This window comes from Xiphias gladius, chromosome 1 (genome assembly GCF_016859285.1).
Source record: "Xiphias gladius isolate SHS-SW01 ecotype Sanya breed wild chromosome 1, ASM1685928v1, whole genome shotgun sequence".
NCBI classification, from domain to species: domain Eukaryota; kingdom Metazoa; phylum Chordata; class Actinopteri; order Istiophoriformes; family Xiphiidae; genus Xiphias; species Xiphias gladius.
This window is the reverse complement of record NC_053400.1, coordinates 33,137,603-33,159,333: the sequence shown is the minus strand read 5'-3', so window position 1 is coordinate 33,159,333 and position 21,731 is coordinate 33,137,603. Positions and strand designations below refer to the sequence as shown.

General features: G+C 44.9%; 1 protein-coding gene across 3 annotated transcripts; it reads right to left on the bottom strand.

The window, feature by feature from the left end:
- Positions 1-14: 14 nt before the first annotated feature.
- dis3l (DIS3 like exosome 3'-5' exoribonuclease) lies at positions 15-20,581 on the bottom strand. 3 transcript variants are annotated; one of them, XM_040140923.1, is made up of 18 exons: positions 20,452-20,581; positions 18,935-19,088; positions 17,276-17,404; positions 13,963-14,098; positions 11,829-11,996; positions 11,262-11,340; positions 10,871-11,050; positions 10,600-10,769; positions 10,077-10,238; positions 8,569-8,819; positions 6,725-6,817; positions 6,321-6,609; positions 4,719-4,954; positions 4,433-4,587; positions 4,047-4,225; positions 3,812-3,957; positions 2,233-2,404; positions 15-1,300 (listed from the first exon to the last, which is right to left on the bottom strand). In XM_040140923.1, the coding sequence occupies exons 1-18, from the start codon at positions 20,579-20,581 to the stop codon at positions 977-979; spliced, it is 3,153 nt and encodes a 1,050-aa protein (XP_039996857.1). In that variant the 3' UTR covers positions 15-976. The 3 variants fall into 3 exon arrangements, with proteins under 3 accessions (XP_039996857.1, XP_039997026.1, XP_039996945.1); XM_040141092.1 differs by lacking the exon at positions 20,452-20,581 and adding an exon at positions 19,985-20,131 and having other exon boundaries at positions 13,963-14,078; XM_040141011.1 differs by lacking the exon at positions 20,452-20,581 and adding an exon at positions 19,917-19,984 and having other exon boundaries at positions 13,963-14,078.
- Between the last annotated feature and the right edge of the window lie 1,150 nt (positions 20,582-21,731).

Below are 21,731 nucleotides of genomic sequence, written 5' to 3'. Positions count from 1 at the left end.
TGTCAAAATGTCTATAGGTCAATACAGCTTTAATTACAAAACAGCGGTCACGCTCAGGCAGCAAAACACTCTTACAGAATAAATTCTACAAGCTACAATAACACTGAAACTAATGCATGAATCATAACTAAGGCAAACACTAAATAAAGAATGAGCAAATTAATGAAGCTCAGCTTTTTAATAACCAGATTCAATGGATCCTTTTCAGAAAATGTTTGTTAAAAAGCAAATATTGGCAGATATGTTGTTATGGGACCTTTTTAACCCTCAAATATTGATACTGGTATCAGCCTCAGAAAATCCAGCATCACTCGGGGCGATACACCGATAAACACTGACGTACTTTGTTATGAATACCCATGAAGTGTGCCCAAATCAGATGCTCATTTTGGTGCTTGGTTGAGTAAACATAAGTTTTTACTCTCAAAATTGGTCCTGATTCATGTATTAGTATCTGTTGACTTGTATCAGTAGGTTATTAAAGTGCCACAATTTTTATTAAAATGTAAAGTCCCAGTGTGTACACTCTCTTCACCAGTCAGTCTCATCCGTGACTCCACATCTTAATGTGAACAATTCTGTAATTACTGTGACTTTAACTACACTTCTTTTCTATTGTTGTTATTACCAATGTCTCCGGTCATGTCTTCACCTTCGGGCTAACGACATGAAAAATGTCCAAAGAATCGGCCGATTACCCCCCCACCACCACCACCTCGCATCATCAAACCTGCCCTTGTTGAGATGATAGAAAGTATACAGATAATGAATAATTACAAATCTGCCATCGAAATGATGATTTTAAAAAATGACTGGAGAAATGTTTATTTGTGGAGGAGAAAAGCCTCTTCTGCTCCGGGCTGCTCTGATATAGGTTCATGTTATCAGTAAATATCCATGAACAAATGTTACGTCCGTGAGATGTTCACAAACCCATCAGGCTTTTCTGCGTCCGTTAACATGATTCACAGCTGATCTATGCTGTTGTTGCGCAGACCTGAGGAACCATTTCCAGGTCCATCAGAGCCAGCTCTCTAACCTCCTCCAGCAGCGAGTACAGGTTCGGCGTTTTGCTCTGGCAGAACTCCCTCTCCTCTGTGGAGAATCTGGGGCGGCGGGCCGCCTTCTCCTGGGCCTGCTGGTAGGCCTCCTCGGCCAGACGCACCACCTCCTGGACCAGCTGGCTGCGGCCCTGGGAGCGCGGCTGCTGGGACCCGGCGCTGTGGTAAGGCTTGTTGCTGATGACCTCGAAGTTTAAACGGTCTGCGTGACAATGCGTGGATTGGACAGAGATACGAACCTGTGGAGAGAGGAGGATGCAAGAGTCGTCAGCAGCCGCCTCAGGTTGGAACCTGTTAACTTGATAAACCCTCATCATGTACGATACTAATACAAAGAGAAGTTGCAAGTTAAACATCACTTGGGTGTCAGCCAAGATGGAAGTTTTCATTTTGGTGTGGTAAAGGTAAAAAAAGAAACTAATTTATGAAAGATTCTTAGAGCCAGTCGAGTCTTGTTTTAAACCGACTGAGAGTCACTATTTATTTTGTGTTTGTTGCACTTTATATTCTTAGTGTTTTTAATTTTATGATATAACTGTTAATGTAGAGATTTTGTCCCATGTACATTTGTATGTATATGGGCATCCTATAAACAAACAAACCGTCCATGTTAACGGTGAAATGACCAGAACATCAACGTTTCTGTATCTGGAATACCTGGTTTTCTGAAACATAAAGAAGAGTGGCAGCGCGATAAAACACGGGCAGTATACGCAGCTGAAGTGACTATCCGACAATGATCAGACGTGACTTAAAAAGCGTCACTCGGGCAAAACCAAAAACCTTCAACTGCTCATTTTTTATTGGTTTATAATTACGCTCGTCGTCATTAATGGTAGCCTAACAGCGTCATGGGACAGCGTTTTAACCAGCAGGTCCCCGTTTTTTGCCACATCCTGCTGAGGTGTTTGGCCGATCGTAGTAATGTGCCTGTCAAGGCAGGGAAGACGCTGCTACCACGCAAATGTGGCTGTCAACAACGCAAGATCTAAAATATTTTTAAAGCACTGAAAACACATTTGACACGTTCGCTAGAGCTAAAGAATACACACACTGCATTTTGGTGAGAAACAATGAACGTTTGTTCCGCTGCAGAGAGCCGCTCGTGATCCATGCGACCAGGCTGTCATCACATAGACTATGTAATAAATCAACCTGCTCTGCGACTCACAGTGATGTGGTCAAACAGCCTGAAGGTGGAGGTGCCGCGGCTGGAGGTGGTGGTGACGCGGTCCGGGTATCGTCGCACCGAGCCGCTCTGCCACTCGCAGCTGCCGTCCTGTCCCGCGGACACCACCTGGCCCTCGCGGTTCTTCATATACACGGGCGCCCTCGCGCCATACCTGGGGAGAACGCAGGTGTAGTCAGGGCCGTCGGATGCGGATGTTTTGACAGGTGTAGCCAGTATCATTAACGACGGCTTGGTGCCATTTGGGTGGTTCAGTGGGGAACAACTAACTGCAGTGCAGCCTTTATTAAGGTTATTGATCACAATGACATGCGTGATGTAGATTATTGATACATCACATGTCAAAATGTCTGCGACACTCTCACCAATGAGACCCCCTGAAGCTCAGAACTGAATTTTTCTTTTTCTTTACAGGCTTCTTCACTTAGCATTACCAATTATTACAAAGATGAAAAACGTGTTCTTTGTATTTTTAAAAAAAAAATCATTTGGCAACGACCACCTCTTTAATTTCTAAGCCAATAAACAGTAGTAGGATAACTCAATTAACTAATGCCACTGATTTCTTTCTACAGACATATTTTGTTCTTCTGTAGATGAAAGCAGTCACGCACAGGAGTCTGAACGATGCTGCTTTTTCACAACCGCACCATCCCACAAGGCCTTGGTTTGCAGGTCAAAAGACATCTGGACAGCTTTGATATAACCAGACTTCATTTGGTAGAAAAATGAAATGCTTTTTAAAAAAAATCTGCGTTACGCATTCGTGCCGTTTTTTTAACATAATTTAAATGACTATGTTTCAAAGTGAAGCAGGTGCACACTTTTTACAGCCAAGTTTAGACCAGACTGAGAAATTTTGATTTGCAAATCCCCAAATCTGTGCTTACTGGGTATATTTGTAATTATTACTGGAAAGTCAAAGATATGGCTTCATTTTTCCAGCAATAATTGATCACAAATAGCTCATTTTTTCTTACTGTCGAAAAGATCAAAACCAACAATGAATGTCTCCCGCTAACGAGTGTTCTGTGGGTGTGTCCAAACCCTGATATATCTCGTTCCTCTGAGCCGTAGAGCTCCAGTCAAAACACATCAGTGAGCCACACCGTTGCACTGGGTGACATGTTCCTTCATCACCATCAACACACACACACACACACACACACACACACACACACACACACACACACACACACACACACACACACACACTCCTCCTGCCGGAAATACTCACTACAGCACCAAATGTGGATTAATCCACCAGTGAAAATAGTCCCCACCAAATGCTTGATATATTTCCTCCTGTTTGGTAAAAACTACAGTGAGCAGATGTTTTTTTTGGGGAAATTACTGCGGCTTTTTTAAAAAAAGATTTACATCTTCAGTAGAAACCAATCAGCTCGGAGCTGGGAGCCACAGACAGAGGAGGGGAATTTTCATTGTTAGTTTTGGTCTGTTCATGGGAGTTGATGACAATAAGGAAAATGTAGAATACTGCCATCTCTGTCCTTTAAAAGCATAACTAACGACCAAAAGCGAAGAAAAGTTAGTTCCTTACTCTGGGACAAACGCCAACACGCCGTCGTCTAGGATGGAGTAGATGACGGCGTCGGCAACGCAGCGCTCGTCCGTCTGAGGGTCTCTTTCCTTGAAGTAGAGACACTGAAACAACTCGATGGACAACTTCTGCGTTTGCTTTGCTGCCTGGAAAGGTCACACGGAGGTCAGAGCTCAGAGGACACTACTGAGGTTATTTCATCTAGAGAGAAGCGGATCACGGGAGCAGCACTGACCAAGTTCCTCTGGTTGATATGCCGAGCCATTTCTTGCAGTTCTTTGTTACTGGCCAAGGCTTTGCCGGGTCCCGCTCCCGTTTCCATGGCGATGGCCGCGATAAGAAGGCGGTGGACGATGATGTCGGCGTAGCGACGAATGGGTGAGGTGAAGTGCGTGTAGCGGTCCAGAGCCAGACCTGAGGGACAGAAAACAGACATCGGCACAGGTTGCCAGGATAAATTCTAATTTTTAATCTTCTTTCAACTCTCAACAATCTCGCTTTTTTTGAATAATTGCGTCAAAGCGCAGAAACGAGGTAAATTCATGTGCTTGTGAACCGGACAGTGTAACGAACTAGAGCCTGGGGATAACAATAGCTGAGGGTAAGTGTTGTCCAGTGTACCGTAGTGGTAGTACTGGTCTCGGGACTGAGCACCAGTGGAGAAGTATAGAGCCTGTGGCATGGCTTGGGTGGTCATCATTCTCAGCAGCCGGTTCACCAGCGGGTCCTGTGGGTCCACAGCCTGGTCCAGGGAGTCAGCTAAAGCCTTGTTGGTCCTGCGGAAACAGAATTCACTCGCTAAACTGCAGATTTTCAACGGCAGAGAGGTTGTTGAATGAAAGAAAACACACAGCGTGCATTTCCCCAGCTTCCATACTGGAGACTCTTAACGTCCTAAATCAGTCACCCAGTTTCGATGGTGAATCCCTTGGCCCTGGCGACTTCCACCAGCTGGCCGAACAGCTCCTGCTGCGGGTGCGGGTGACACCTCAGCAGGGCCTGATGAGGGAAGATCTCCTGGATCTTGCGCGCCACCCAGTGGTTGGCGTAAATCATGCACTCGGCCACGGTCTCGTGGACCTCCAGGGGCTGACGGGGGACCAGGGCTGTGATGTTCCTCTCCTCGTCCAGCTGGGCACGCACCTTAGAAGGGACGGTGAAAGGGTTTTACTCAACTGTGCCGTTCGCACAAGAGACTTTTATTTGCTTTGGACCAGTTGGGTCTGAACTAGAGGAGTTTAACAGTTTGACCTTCACAAAAACAAAATCCTTACTTGTTACAAGAACTGTTATTGTAGATATTAAGGGATGACGCTGCTATCTATATTTTTTTTTATTGTCAACAAATCCCATGAGAAGTGTGTGTGCGTGTGTATCCAAAGCCTGATATATCTCATTCTTCTGAGCCATAGAGCTCCATTGTTGCCCATAGACTATTAAAAACACACCAGTGAGTCACACTATGACATGTTTCTTCATCACCATGAACACACACACACACACTGCAGTTTATTTTGGCTCAGTCTCACACACACACACACTAACTAACACTATTTCATGACCACATATTTTCACAACAACACCTCGAATGTAATAAAGACGCTCTTAGTGCGGCGGCTTCAATAAATAATGCTTATTTGGTAAAAGCTGTTTTACTTGACGACATCTGCCGTACCACGACCCAAGCTGTCACACGTACCTAAATAAAGTAAAAGACAGTTTATCAGAGAGCATCTCACAGATGAACAGCAGGAAGGGCTCATATCATGTTTTGACAGATGGCCGACCAGCCATCGTAAATGACACGCGCCGGTCTACTGTGAAAACCGTCACCAGTTTCGCAGCGGAGTGCTCTGCATCCACACAGCCTTTGTTACAATATTCACACTGAGATTCCTTTCTTAGCTTGTGTAAGAAAAACGGTTTTCTGCCCAAAGACGACTCTTCTGGCCTTTAATACTAGCGTCAAATCAAAGGCAGTGGAACTCTGCATATTCAGGCAGTATTGTGTTTCTGCTTTTAAATACTAATGACAGACTGGGACTGGTTGGCACATGACAGTCATCGAAAAGTATGTGGACACCCGAACGTCTCACACATATATGTATGTGACAGTTACACATCTCAGTCTAAATCACGTTCATCAACAGAATATTTTCCTCAGTTAATCGATTGTTCGGTCTGTGCAGCGAGGTGATGTCTTCAAAACAGATAACTGTCCAAATCAGACTGGGAGAAGCTGCGAATCCTACCACTGAAGAAGCTGGAACCATAAAATATTTGGCATTTTTGCTTAGAAATTGACTTGAATTATCAATTGATTGTTACAATAGCTGCCCATTAATTTTCTGTTGATCAACACATCAATTATTCCACAGTTTGAGCTCCGCTTCAATACAAACGCAAATTCCGCGTCAGGATCAGGATCAGGATCAGGATCGTTCTTTAGCCAAGAGTACAAAACGTTAGAAATAGACACCAACAACGAATCGGGAGAACCCAAGCCTACCTCCAACCCCTCCAGCTCCAGCGCCCCTCCTCTGTCCCTCTGCGCTCGGAGGTGTCTGCCTACGTCCGTGAGCATCTTCAGAGCCCGGGTGAGCTGGGCCAGCTTGGCCTCCTTCTCGTCAGGGCCGAGCTGGGCCAGCTCCGGTACCTCGGCGCGCTCTCCGCCGAGGAGCGCCTGGGCCAGCTCGTAGTGGAGCTGGTAGGAGGAGCGGATGATTGTGCGACCGTACCACACGTCCTTGACATTGAGGGTGTGAGCGTCGAGCTCCCACAGCACGCTCATCGCATACCTGGATTCGAGAGCGAATGCGAAAATGTACAACACCGTTGTTTCGATGCGTTTTCAGAATAGTGATAATTAACTAAAAACCTTCCGAAACACGACGAGCCGTGGAGACCACTGACCTGTCGACTCCTCCCAGCAGAGAGCAGAGGTCTGCACTCAGAACAGCGGGCAACATGTCGTACCTGCGGTCCGCCAGGTAGTAGGTCGTAGCCCTTAGGAGGACAAAGAAAAGAAGGAAGAACCGGCATCACAGCAGTGTCATCTGTTTCTTCTTTTGATGGAGTAGCCACATTTCAAAAAGAGGCACCGAGTTGGGTGCCCTGGCTTTTCCAGCCCCCTTTGTATCACGTCCATCCCTGCTCTCATTCCTAAGACTGGGACCATGTGCAGTTCATCTGTCATTACTGATGATGCCGTGAAATAAATTAGTTTTAAAAAAAAAAAATATATATATATATATCATGCATAAATAAATCTGCACATTCCTTTTTCTTACACTCCAGTGAACGGTCTAAAAATCACACTTATAACATTTTAATTTGCTTCTACGACGTGGCATGAAAATCTAACCAAGTTAGTTAGCAAGTGAACTTTACTTCTAAAGCAGCTTTCAGAACCAGAGCTACCAGGTGCTTCGTTGGTGTACATAAAATACAATACCATGAAATGCAACAGGGATTTCAGGGAAAGCCAGTCGTATAGAAATAAAACAGAATAAGGACAACGGGAAACATAAAAAGTGCCCTTCTTAAGAGCTTTTTTAAAATGTGGTGCAGATTCAGCCGACCTGATGATGGAAAGAAGTTTGTTCCACAGTGTTGGAGCTAAAACAGTAAAACCACGACCCCCTCGTGTCTTAAGCCAGGACAGTGGAAGTTTTAATAACATTTGACATGAAGACATGTCATGAAGGGTCTTGTTGCAGGAAAGGGAGTTAAAAGATCGGAAACGCTCAAGATTCTCTCGGTTAGCCTTAGAAGTAATGACGAGAATCTCCAACTGATACTACATCCAAAGGATGGACAAAATAATAGAGACGAGTAGAGACTGTCAGAGACAGCTCAGCGGGGGCCAGATTTAAGGAGAAATGGCGTTGCGCGAATGTGTCCTGCGGTTTGCACTGAGTTTGTGTTCAGGATCTGAACGTACTCAGCTTCTGATTTGCTAAGGAAACGGCTCATTACGCAGTCAGCTCCTGGCACTGCAACCGGGCACTGCACCTGGCACTGCACCTGGCACTGCAACCGGGCACTGCAACCGGCACTGCAACCGGGCACTGCACCCGGGCACTGCAGATACAGCTGCTCAGAGCAGACCAGGTGGAGGTGGAGGTAAAAATGCAGCCAAACACTCACTCAAATGTCTTAACTGAAGAAGGAAAAGTTTAGTTGCACCCTGAGTTGATTTCACACGTCACTTGATGGTCAAGTTCATATTCAGGTGTGACGAACACTAACCAAACTCCTTGTCCTTAAAAACAGCCTATTTACTTAATTGCTTAATTTTTCTTCATAATAAATGCGTTATTACTATTATCATCTTTTTTACTACTACTATTTTCCGACTATAACCTGTGGCTTGTGTCGATCCCGTTTATGCTGTTTACACCTGCTTTTCAGAGGCGGAGAATTTTCACCGCCAAACGTGACCTCGGTAAATCCAGTGGAATAATCGTCCTGTGTTATCATGTCTCATCCTGCAAACAGTATCTGTTTGATAAATACACCACATGTGTTTGGGGCAGAATCTTTTCCATCTGTGCCTGAAAAATCAGATGCAAAAGCCTTCGTAAATCTGCCCCTAAACGTTTCCTCTTTTCTATGCGCGCTGTTATGATTTTGAGACTTAAATTGCAGAAATTTAAAGCGTGTGTGACTGATGCAGCAGGTAGAGACTCTCTAGCCTCTTTGTGCTTCAGAAAGTTGCCCCGAAAACTTCTTCGAGGTGTCGTAAGGTTTCTCACCTGCTCCGTGCCTCCAAGTCGGTGAGTGAGCCCTCCGTGACAAAGTGGGTGACATCGGCGATGTGGACCCCCAGTTCAAGCACCTCCCCGCCGGCGAGGCTGCGCACCGACAGCGTGTCGTCCACGTCCTCGCAGCCCTTTGGGTCGATGCTGAACACCAGGTGACTCTCCCTGAGGTCCCGCCGCTCCGCCTCCTGGGCGGGATCCACCTTCCACGGGTTGTCGAGAGAGTTGGCCGGCAGCTCTCTCAGCTGACGATGGACGGACGCGGTCCAAATAGAAAAAAAACAAAACATGAGGTTACATAAGGAATTCGAAATCTCACAAAAGCAGCTGTGCAGTACGAAAGCCGAAGTGGTGGGACATGTGGTAAATAATTCATGAAAAGCGGCGACGCGATATTGTGCGCTGTGCTGAGACACGTCTTTCAGCAGAGGCCACTTTTTACAAAACAAAATGAGCACTATGAATCTGAGAGGGGAAAAAAGGTGATTTCATTCTGTCCTCGAAAGTCCTTGAAAAGACTTGTAATTTAAAAAAAAAAAAAAAAAAAAAAAGCAGGTAAACATGTTGTTTGCACTGAAAAGAAAAAAAAAGACATTTAGTTTCAACAAGGCCATTCCCTTACCGTACATACACACTCATTGATGAATAGTTTTCCCATTCACACTGAGCAACATGAAAACTATTCAGCAATTAATGTGTCGACACTGGGTAAACGGGAGGCACCAATAAACTCTCCGACACTTCGGCCCTGTTCAGGCGCCTCTGGATGTCGGCGTCCCCACGTTTGCTCAGCATTATCACTCTGTCTAAAAGGTGCCCTAGGAATGTCTGGATCCAGCAAAACACATTGTGCGTAGCCTTGAGGCCTAAAAAACAGCCCAAATGAATTCCCTTCCTTATTAAATCTTTGCATTGGCTCCTTGTCTGTAACTGAATCGTTTTAATTACAGATTCTTTTATTTAAGGCTGAATGATTATTTTAATCTTATCCGATGATGAGTGGATATTTTCGATTAATTGATTAATTGTTTAGTCAGTTTTCAGTGATATATGAAAGAAGAAAAACAGCACATCCGCTCATGTGAGAAGCTGGAACCAGAGAATTTTGGGCATTTTTTCACTGTTTTTGCTTGAATATTGCACGAAACCATTAATCGATTATCAAAATAGTTGCGGACTTCTTTCCTGCCAATCAGCTAATCGATTAATTGTTTCAGCTCCACTAAGAGCGTCTAGCTGGTGAAAAACGGAGAACATGTAGCAGCTAAAGGTGTTTTTCTCCAGAGCTGGTGGAAATCAAAAATACTGAACCTAAGTTTGTCAGGTGGCTAAAAACACGACTCCGTGTTTGCTGAACGTGTACGTTTGCAAATGTTTGCTAACGTTTTAGTTGTAACAACTTTGCAAGCCAAAATATGTAAGAAGTTGTGTTGAACAGCCTGTTGTGGAGTTTTTCTCCCTCCAAGTGCCCCCCCCCCCGAGGCAGACGACTCTTCTCTGACCTGTGCATCTGAGAACAGAAGCTCGTTGATGCAGTTCTCTATGAGGATGGTCTGGACCTCCGTCTCCAGCTCTCCAGCCCGACCCAGAACCCGCACGCTGTGGCCATTGGGGTAGAACGACGTGCTTTCCCACGAATCAATGCGCACCACCACTCTGTGGTCCTGGGTGAAGAAGACGCAGGCGAATCACACGACCTCACTCACGTTTAGCTCCTTTTAAAACCCCTCTGTTTGTTTACGTTGGAGCATAACGAAGTGGGGATCAAGTCGAGCTCACACTGTTTGATTTTTAGGGAGACAGAATAATGCAACACCAAAAATGCCACACTGTCACTGGCCCAAATTACAGTGACTTAACCTCGACAGCCCACATACGAATTATGAAGCATCAAGAAATCCAGTTCTAAGAGCACGTTGATCATGTCGGGAAATCTTATATGAGTCAAATTAGCTTCTTTTTAAGTAAGTGAAGAGTTTTCGATGGGGAAAAATAATTCAGCAGCCAGTGAAAGGCAGAACACACCTGGAGAGCATCAGCCTGCTGAGTGCTGATGCGGATCTTGGGGATGCGATGGTCCCAGGGCACAGCCAGGATGCGCTGAGAATTCCTGCTCTGGGACTGCGTTCCCTCCCTGGGGGGGAAAGTTACCACGTAGTCCCTCCAGTTCCTCTGCAGGATCCCCACGATGCGGCCTGCAAGTTTTAATAATCACAGATCGGTATGGTGACACTTATTCTACCAGAATAAGTGTTAGTGGTGACTAAACCCCTCAACTCCACATGGACGGCCCCACCTGTCGGCAGCGCCTTACTCCCGTTGTCCTCTCCGCTCTTCTCTTCTCCCTGACCCTCTGTCAGGGCCGTGGCCCTCCATCTCCACTCGCTCTTTGGCAACAACTCCGCCACGACCACGTCGGTGTCCGTGGCTCTGTTACGATTCTTATCACCGTGCACCAACACGCGCCAACCCGTTTCTGAGATGGACGAGGGACAGGGGGAGGGGGAAGACAGGCGGCAGAGATGACGATGAAACAAGGAGAAACAAATCCGGGCCCCAGAAATGAGGTGCCTGTCTGTCTGTAGTGAATGACAGTTGAATGTGCCTGCACTGCCTGTGGCCAGTGGCAGTCCTGAATAAAAATCACCAAAAGAAAAGGTTTTTTGATGGTTGCTGTGGTTTCGCACCTGTGCTCTTGTTAGAAAAACCCTCCATCATGACAAAAGCTTCAGTCTGTGGACGGTGCTTGCTGACTTTCAGTTTACCCTGAGAAAAAGGAAGGAAAGATGTGATTTATTTTGACTCTAGGATCATTGACACGTCTAATTCACCAGTCTGTTAAGAAAGAGAAAATGTCCCCTTGGGGTGTTAAATTATAATCCCTCTCTTCACAACTTGGTGCATTACTGAGCATGCCCGTAGCACTGGGGCTGCCCTCGATCAGCCGCAGTCCCGTTTTAGAGTGCTTTACCCGCTTGATCCTAACATGAATTAATACCATTTACCCTGAAAATACTTGTACTACTTGTAATATTTGTTGGATTACCTAATTCAAGCAAGTTTCAAGTTTCTGCAAGTTGATGTTCATATATAAGATAAAACCAGGCACAAGTTTGCAGTTTTACTGGATATTTAGCGTTTTTTCCAGAAACATCTTAAGGATCCTTTTGCTAATTTCCTGTCGAACATCAACACAGATTGTTTTTTAAGGAGACTCACTGGACATAAGCCAGGTGAGTGGATTTGTAGCGTACCTGAATGTACCGTCCAGACTTGATTCCAGCCTCCAGGACTTCAGCCGGGAGATGTTCGGCGTACTCCTTCTCCTTGCCCTCGCCCTCCTTTTCTTGTAGCGCCTGAGAAATGGAGCTGTACAGCTCATGGGCCGCCTGCAGCTCCGGCCAGAAGTTTTGCAAATACTCCTGGCAAATAAAGAAACACGTGGATGAAGAAAATTTCTGGAACAGATAAAACAGCAACTGGCATTATGGATCTAATCCATAATGCAGTTTCAGATTCAGGGTTAATATTCCGAAGAAATTAGTCTTCCAATGTAAAGTAGCCGGTTCCACGAGTTTTCTTTGCACGATATCCCAAATTTTCTTAAAGATAGAAACACAGGCTGCTCCCAGATAATTTAACAGTACAATAAGTGCAAATTAAATCCACAGGTTTTAATTATGTCAGCGTTTTTCGTGTTTTTCCCCCCCGTCGGTTTGGAAAGGTAGACGGTTTTGAAATAGTACGATACCAATCATCCTCGGCCTTTATCGCTGTGAAGAGGAAGCCGATCAGAGGCAACAATCAGAGCTGTTGAACTGGAACAAAACGCAGCTGCTATAGTTGCCAAATCCATGTAAAAGTGACCTACAGTCTGAGAGTGAACGGACTTAAACTGCTGAATGTTGAATCAGGCTTCTACAGGGTGTCGTCTTTGGCCTCTGCTCAGCGTTAGCGGCACACGTGTCAGAACTTTGAGCTCGGTGAATCAGATATTTCTTACTGAACTGCATCTTTACGTCCACAGCCTTTTTAAATGGAAGGAACAGAAATTTTCAAACACAGCTGTTGGTTTTTTATACCGACGATTTCATGTCCATCCAAGCCTTGAAACGCTCCAACAGTCGGTCACCTCGTTTTGTCTATGCAGAAAACGAACGGGACTCTCACTTCATTTATATCGCAAATCTACTCTGGATAGTTAAACTGCCTGCGTAGATGTTAATACACTCGCAAAGTCTTTTTTCCACGGAATCCTGTTATCAGCTCCTCGGACTTATTCCAGGCTACATCCTAAATCTACTTGACACCAGAATGACTCCATGATGCTGTTTTTTGCTTTGCAACCAATTTCTCTCGAATTTCTCTTCCACTCATCAGCTGTATTCACTTCCTTTCCAACAACATATACTAATTTCTAACAGGATTTTACAACTGTTAACAGGTGCACGTAGACAAGACAAATAAATTGCTGACCTTTTCTCGAAGTAAGCCGTTCACACAATTTCCATCGGGCCTTCTCCGATTCATCACAGCTTCTCATGTTAAGACAAATCTCGACGCTCCACTGAGTCAGGCCGTAACCACTTCGTCAGAATTTTAAACCAGCAATAAAACTTCACTCTTTCCTGACATTTTCCCCTCCACTGCACCGATAGCATACTGTCAGGCAGCTCACCGGAGCCATAAGGATGGAGCGTGTACACGGGACGGCAGTGCAAAAATCTCTTAAGCATTGTGAGCAATCCACGATATTCTGCTTATACGATATAAGCAAGACCGATATAAGCAAGACCAGCAGACAAGCTGAACATATTACTGATGTAAAAGTGAAAGATGTTTTACGGTCTCTTGTACTCGCTGTGTAGAGCCGAGTCTGTTGGTAATGCCCTTTTCAATCTGACTCATTTACTTCATTTACCTCTATAGTACACAAGCTCTGTGACATCTTGGTGGGCTGGACGATAATTTCATTATTTAATCGTAGTTTATCAACTCTTAGAGGAATCGTATTGTTATTGTTCTCCATGCTCCCGTAGTCCAAAATAATGATTCCAAGAAAAATTATAATTTAAGGATAGTTCCAGTTGATTGTTTTTGCCGTTTTGGCCATCATTCAGTTTTGTAATAATACCACTGTGATCATCAAATAAACTGCTGAGAACTGGAAACACAGGTAAAAAAAAAAAAGAAGAAAAAGGTTAGACAAACGTTAAAACCCTCAAATTAAAGCTGAACTTTGGCACTTTAGTGCTGTTTGTCATGTCAAATCCAGCGTGCCGGGGCCAAAACGTGTCACTGTCCAAATACTTAGGGACTGAACTGTAGCCAAGGAGATTGGCCTTAAAGTATGCGGTCGGCGTGGCAATGTACAGGTATGTCGCGTACCTGGACGGAGATGACGTACACTCCAGAGTTGAGGCAGCTGTACTGCGCCACGGCTTCCTGGTCCTCCGTGATCATCACTATGTCCATCATGCCTGCCAGGTGGTTATAGTACCATACTGCTGCAGAGTACACACACCTTAAGACACGCACACACACAAAGTTAATTCACAACTTCAAGCACAAGGTGCATGTAGACAGCTTGCTTGTTAAAGCCCTATATGTGGATATTTAGTTTTTGGTTACGCCGGCATATATTAACACTACGCGTAACTTAAAACGATGTTTCAACACTATAAAGAATACAGACATAGATGATTTACAGCTCTGTTTTACTCGGTTTTTTAACGCTATAAACCAATTTCATGAGAGCAGATTGCAACTCCAACCCTCTGTCCTTAAAACTAAACTAAAAAGTTTGGGGACAACACGCTGTATAACACCGGTGGACCACATCATCAACAGCCACAGCGCTGTGACTAAATCTTTACGATAACAAAACACAGCGGCAAGCGGCATATCTTAAGTGTGCCTAATTATCTCTTCCCTCTGTGTCAGAGGTAAAGTTTTGCTCACAGACGGAGCCAGTAGCTGGTGGCTGAACCTTTTCATCCTCCTTGCTGGCAGATTGTTTGATCTATGCAGCAGACATCACAATAGTGCTGAAAGGACCGGCTGATTATTTGATCTAAAAAAATAAAAAAAATTCATTCACTATGGTTCTGTTAACTGGATAAAAAATACCAAAGATCTGAGTCTGGATTTCTGTGTTTCATATCATTTTGATTTGAACTTTGGGGATTTTGGTTCGTGGTCGGACTTTTGGCAGCTGAAAAATCAATAAAATAAATTAAGCATCTGCACACTTGTCTCCATTGCATGCACCCTTTTATTATCTAAGCCTTCCACCAAACAGGCTTTTGGCAGAGGATATTCAAAAACATCTTCTGAAATTGCCCCTTCAGCCTTTAGGCACCTATAGACACAAGCAATTGTAAATGTTTGATTCACTGCCTAGAAGGGGGGGGGGCATAAGTGCCATATGGTTCTGCACCACCAGCCTGTTGCACAAGTTGAACTAACGTTGAAATGATTTCAGGGTTTATGCATTACTAAACTGCATTTTTGAAACTTTCATCTAAAAACCGCTGAAGGACCCAGAGAAAAAGACAAAGCGGCTTCAGTAAAAATTCAGACCCCTTCATTTTCTGCATAACTTTATTGCGTTGATTTAATTGTGAATGGATAGAAATTGCCATTTTTCCCATCAATCTACACTCAATAACCTAAAATGACAAAGGGAAATTTATTAAAAACCAAAAACTGAAGTAGTCAGACCCCTTTGGCAGCAGTTGCAGCTTCCACTCTTCTTGTTTAAGTCTCTAAAAGCTTTCCACGCATGGATTTGGGTAGTTTATCCAATTCTTCCTGACAGATCCTCTCAGGCTCCGTCCTATTGGATGGAAGGCGCCTGAACTGCCATCTTCAGGTCTCCCCACAGATGTTCTACGGGGTTAGAATCCGGGCTTTGACAGGGCCACTCGGGGACAGTCAGAGACTTGTCCTTGTCCTTGGCTGTGGGCTTCAGGTCATTGTCCTGCCGAAAAGCGAAGCCTCGCCCCAGCGTCTCAGGTCGCCTGCACTCTGGAGCAGGTTTTCTTCAAGCACCTCTCTGTATTTGGCTGCATTCGTCCTTCCCTCAGTTCGGACCAGTCTCCCTGTCCCTGTCCCTGCCACTGAGAACCCCCCCACCCCCCCCACAGCATGATGCTGCCTCCACCATGCTTCACCGTAGGGATGGTGTTAGCCAGGTCATGAGCAGTACCGGGTTTTCGCCAGACATAAGGGCTTGGAGTCCTACCCAAAAGGTTCAGTTTTTGTCTCATCAGACCAGAGAAACATTTTAGTCCTTAAATGCTGTTTGGCAAACAGCAAGCTGCCATATCCCTTTTACTCAGAGTGGCTTCTGTCTAGCTGCTCCACCATAAAGGCCTGATTGATGGAGAGCTGCTGAGTTGGTCGTCCCTCCGGCAGGTTCTCCCATCTCTGCAGAGGACTTCTGAAGCTCTGTTAGAGAGAACACCGGGTTCTTGTTCACCTGCCTGACCAAGATCCTTCTTGCCTGGTCATGCGGTTTGGTCGGACGGCCAACTCTAGGAAGAGTCCTGGTGGTTCCAAGCTTCTTCCATTTCACAATTATTGAGGCCACTGTGCTCCTGATCCTGGTTTCATACCCTTGTCCTGATCTATACCTCGCCACAGTTTCATCGCGGGGGTCCACAGATGGTTCCTCGGACTTCATGGCTCGGTCTTTGACCTGACTTGCAGCGTGAATTGTGGGACCTTATATACATAGGTGTGTGTCTTTCCAAACTATGTCCAATCAATTCAATTTGCCAAACGGTCTGAATACTTTAGTAAATGAGAGATTTCAGTCTTTGATTTTAAATAAATATGCAAAAATTTCTTAAAACATGTTTTCACTTGTCATTATGGATTATTGAGTGTAGACTGCTGGACAGAAATGTCAATTTTATCAATTTAAAATTAAATCTACAACACATTTAAATGTGCAAAAAGTGAAGGGTTCTTGAATTAGAGCCCGAACGATATATCGGTCAGCTGATTTAACCGGCCAGTATTGACCTATTACAGATATATATCCATAGTGGCGTATACGTTGGCCGATATGAAAACTTTTTTTTTTTCCCCAGAACATAATGCAGAAAACAATGCCTGGAGTAATCAAGTAATGGTGTCGTCACACAGTTTGTCCAGCAGGGTGCGCTCCAACTCCACAATCGTCTCAGCACTGTCTGCAGCACATGTAGCAGAGTGGCATCGCAGCTGAGCAGACGGCGGTGCGGAGTCAAGCGTCGTCTTCACGCTGAGTTGCTAACTAGGTTGTGAAATACATTTCTGGAAAGTTAATGAACAACGACCCCATCATTTCCCTTTTCAATATAACTAAAACATATGTATATATACAGTATATATATAAAGAATACCGGTCGATATATCGATATCAGAATTTTTTACCCCTACAATCAGTACCGCCACCGCCCCGGAAAAAAATCCAATATCGGTCGGGCTCTCGTCTGAATACTTTCTGAAGCCACTGTACATGACAACAGTTTCGTGCAATCGAAACTGCATGCTGTTGTCACTTCTCACACAGTCAAGGAATACCGTAGTTCGTGTGTGCTCGGGCACGGCTCCTATCAGGTGTGATGCGAACAGGTCTGTCCGCAAACACTGTTTTAATGTAGTGTGGCGTTTCGGTGAGGATGCTGCGAGGGTGGTAATGGGCTCTGACCTGGTCTGCCACTTTTCTTGGCTCTCCCCCTTCTCTCGAAGACAGTAGGAATACTCTTGAAATTCATTGGCAAACAGTACGCAGTCATGTCGAGGGTCTTTCAGCAGGTTTCGCAGACGGTTGTACTGCCTGCACAGAAACGAAGGCAAAAAACTCCAGCTTCAGACACTCTTACGGTCCAAATCACAGTGATAACTACAAGAATAACTACAACAGACTGAAGGATTCAAGTTTGACTTTCTTGCAGAGTTAGATGAGAAGCTCGATACCACTCTCATGTCTGTGTGATAAATATGAAGCTACAGCCAGCAGCCGGTTCACTTAGCTTAGCACAAACACCGGGAACAGTGTTTGTGGGAAATACTTAGCCTGGCTCTGTCCAAAGTTAAACAAAAAAAAAAAACACCTCTATAGCTCACTAATTAACACGTCTCATTTCTGTAACCTGTACAAAAATCTATGTGTAAAAAGCACCCGTCGAAGAAATAGTCCAGCACCGGTAAAGCCATGTGTGTTGTTTGGTACACTTCAGTTCGTGCACAGATTAAACTAAAGATATATTAACACATTAATCACTGAGCCTGCATAATGTTGGGTGGATTTTGTTACCGTTGGACAGAGCCTGGCTGGCTGTTTCCCCTGTTTCCAGCCTTTATGTTAAGCTAAGATAACCGGCTACTAATGACAGCCTCATATTTACCGGAAAGACATTAATGGTATCCATCTTCTCATCTAACTTTGCAATAAAGTGAACAGGAGTATTTCTCAAAACGTCAAACCATTCGCTTATCATCGCATGTCTGCGATCCCATGACATAGGTAACTATGAAATCGTTGAAAATAATAATGTTTTTTTTTTTGTTTGTTGGTTTGAAGAAATAGAGAAGAAATACAAGCAGGTTGGATGTTTCTTTTACTACGTAAGATGAGCAGATGATACAGTGTCTTCTCATATACTACGAGACTGTTAAAGAACGATATAAAATTCAGGGCTGGTAGAAAAGCAAAGCTGCAAAGAAACTCGGATGTCATCATACTGACATAGTGCATCAAAACACGCACGCGCACACGCACAGTGCACGTTCCTGTTGGCTCCCTGTGTGTTGAAGCGAACGGGAAACTGCAGTACTGACACAGCGGGGCATCAGCATATGTTCTACCGACTACGTCTCCGTAACATTATGAAAAGTGAAAGCCTCATCATATTAATGATGCAAGATTTTAAAAAGGCAGCGTAAGCAGAAATCAAAACCAGAGGTCATGTGGGACTCCGTATACACAGCGTTCATCAAGTTTGTCAAAGGCACTCCTGCGTGTTTGTGTGGGAGCCATATTTCAAGTCACAGGCCGGATCTCAGCAGAGCTCTGATGTAATGAGGCTGACCTCTGCCCACTCTTTACACACTCGTGCAGGTGGGTTGTCATTAGAGGCTCAATTCACAATGTCTTGACCACGGGAGCTGTCCTGTTGCCCTCAGTGTGCCCGGAGCTGAAAACAAACCCCGCATGTCCGACCACCAGCACGTTCATTTCGAAACACGACGGTTTACAACTGAGGGCAACACAAAAAAAGGCCTCCCCGAGCACCTCCCACACTTACACCAACCCGAGATCAAGCAGTATATCGTGTGAACGTTCAGCCTGCCGGTGCGAGCGTACCTGCGTCCTTTGCTGTGCTGCACAGCCTGGCAGGCGGTCTGGGTGAAGACGATGCCCTGCAGCTCTCTGAACTCCAAGATCTCCAGGTAGTCCACCACCACCCCAACATCGGGCACCACGTAGTGGGTCAGATCTTCTGGCAAAACCTTACCATCTGGTTTTGAAGTAAGCAGACATTATGTGAAATACTCTTGCCTCTCGCGCTACTACTACAAAGTTTTCAAGTGCCTGCGTTTCACCAAACATCACTTGAACTTCAGTGCAAATTATTTTTTCATAAACTGTGCAACACTTTTGCTCCTGCGTTGTTTTCTACGGCAGCTCAATCCTCGGCTCCTCCCAGCAGACATTTTTTGAGGTTGTAGTATGCGGGAACCCGTCTCCGTATTGACGGCTGTCGACACACCGTGCAGGTAAAGAGTCTTCACGCTGGTGCGAAAGATCAGCTACAGTATAGTGTTGCTTTGTGAGGATGTAATCATATTAATTAGCCGATACACTGGACAGTTGATACACATTGCACACGACCTACAGTTCATCATGAAGTCTGATGATTATTTTGTGATTATTTATAGCGATGATGTCCTGTAACTAATTTACACATCTCTGCATGGTTTAATAAAACCATGCACCTTATCAGTCTGCCTGCACTGACATGAACTCGACTGTTTTTAATGGCTGTTGAACAGCAGGTGACCGCTAACGGCTTAGCTGGCTTTGGCAAATACTGTAGGCCAGAGGCAGGCAGAGAGCTGCCACGGGCCACATCCGGCCCCTCGACAAAAAACGCCTGGCCCCACAACGAAAGCTGATGTTTTCCTTTTAACGTCCGCGTCGAAGCCTTCACATCAATTCTCCGAAATCTGCTCTATATACAAGACTTCTGCAAATCCCAATAGATATGAACTTGTAACATCGTATAATAAGTCAATAATTTGCTCTCAGACACAAATAGGTGGCAGTTTTCCTGAGGCAGCAGCACCTTCAGCCAGCCACGCTGTCAATGCGGCCGGGCCACCGTCATTTGGCTGAAGCTCTGGTAGATCTCACCTGCTCATGGGAAAAAGATGACCCCTGCTTTCAAAATAAGACGATCCTAAAAACAAACCTCAGAAATAAAACCAAAACTATGGTGAAATGAGATCCCTCCCCATTGCACGATGCGGGGTGGCTGGGTGGGGGCGGGCCATGTTTGACTGCTGTAGACTACACAAGTTGACTGAGGAACCAGCAGTGAGGCAGCTGCGTGAGTCAAGGAAGTGGGCCACGGTTCGGCTGCCTGGTAAACAACTGCCCGGTGGCCTGTCGTCACGCTGGTAGCTGTGACATTAGCTACAGCGCGTATGGGGGGGTCGGGTCATCGCTGTGAAAATGATTCATAAGAGGCCGTTTCGTCCCTCTGTGTGTGTGTGTGTGTGTGTGTGTGTGTGTGTGTGTGTGTGTGTGTGTGTGTGTGTGTGTGTGTGTGTGTGTGTGTGTGTGAGAGAGTGTGAGTGTGTGTTTGCAGCAGGCTGTACCGTTCACACAGTCCGCCTGACACACACCGCTGTAGCAGGGGACCCGCTCCCTCAGATAGTGTTCCCGGACCACACGGACCTTCCGGCCGCGGCAGCTCTTCAGGTGTAAAATCTTCTCCGTCTTAATCATCCTCGGGACTCAGGGACGAGCCGCGTGAGTCCGGCCGCGCTTCCTGGTCAGCGGTTTTATCAGAACACGCGCGCGGGAGGGAGAAGGAGGGAAAGACGCCGGCGAACATTCGCGGCGAACTCCGGGGAAGCGCGTAAGGGAACGCACGCCCGGTGACGTCACGACGCACAAGCGGGGCGCGTCTCCTGCGGCGTTCGCGGGCCGCGGGACGTAAAGGAATCGTGAACGCCGGTGCCGGTAGTCGCACAACTTGTTACCGCAGACGGACAGTTATGAACTTCTTTCTAAATTTAATGTAGCAGCTACACCGAGAGAATACGCAGTGGATTCCCGTGCTTTGCCAAAGGGTTTGCTGCAGGTTCTCAGAGGTTGTTTTTTTTTACTTATGTAAAAATCCAAACACCTCCGTGTAAAAATACTCCACTACAACTAAAATTCCCGCACTTGACTTCGTGGCCCCTGTGACTGTTATACTTTTATATATTATATCATTAGATTATTATTACTCATGCATTAATGTGTAAGCAGCGTTTTTCTGTTGTAGCTGGTTTCGGTGGAGCTGTTTTATATGTGTGGAAAGTGATTAATGAGTATTTTCATTATGGATTAGTGTCCTAATTATTTCCTGAATTAATTGCTTCATTTGATGGTTTTGATTTGTAAAACTTAAGAAAACAGTGACACTTTAAATTATTTTTAAAAATGTATTACAACTATTAAAGTAATAAAAAGGAAAATAAACAAATACTTGCATCTGAGAAGCTGGAACCTTGAAGTGTTTGGCACTTTGCTTGAAAAATGACTCAAACCATTATTAAAATAGTTGCGGATTATTTTTCAGTCAATCAACTATTCAATAAATTGAATAATCGTTTCAGCTTTGCTCATATATATTGTCAACGCTTATTGTTTAATTGATAAGAAAAGCATCAAATTTCATAAACTTTTAATATGTTTAATGTGTAAAAATCTCAGTGTTTGAAGTAACTAGTAACTAAAGCTGTCTAATAAATTTAGCAGAGTAAAAAGTACAATATTTCCCTCTGAATTGAAGTGAAAGCATAAAGTAGCATGAAAAGAAAATACTCAATTAAAAGTACCTCAAATTTGTGCTTCAGTACTTAGTCAATGTGTTTAGTTACCTTCCACC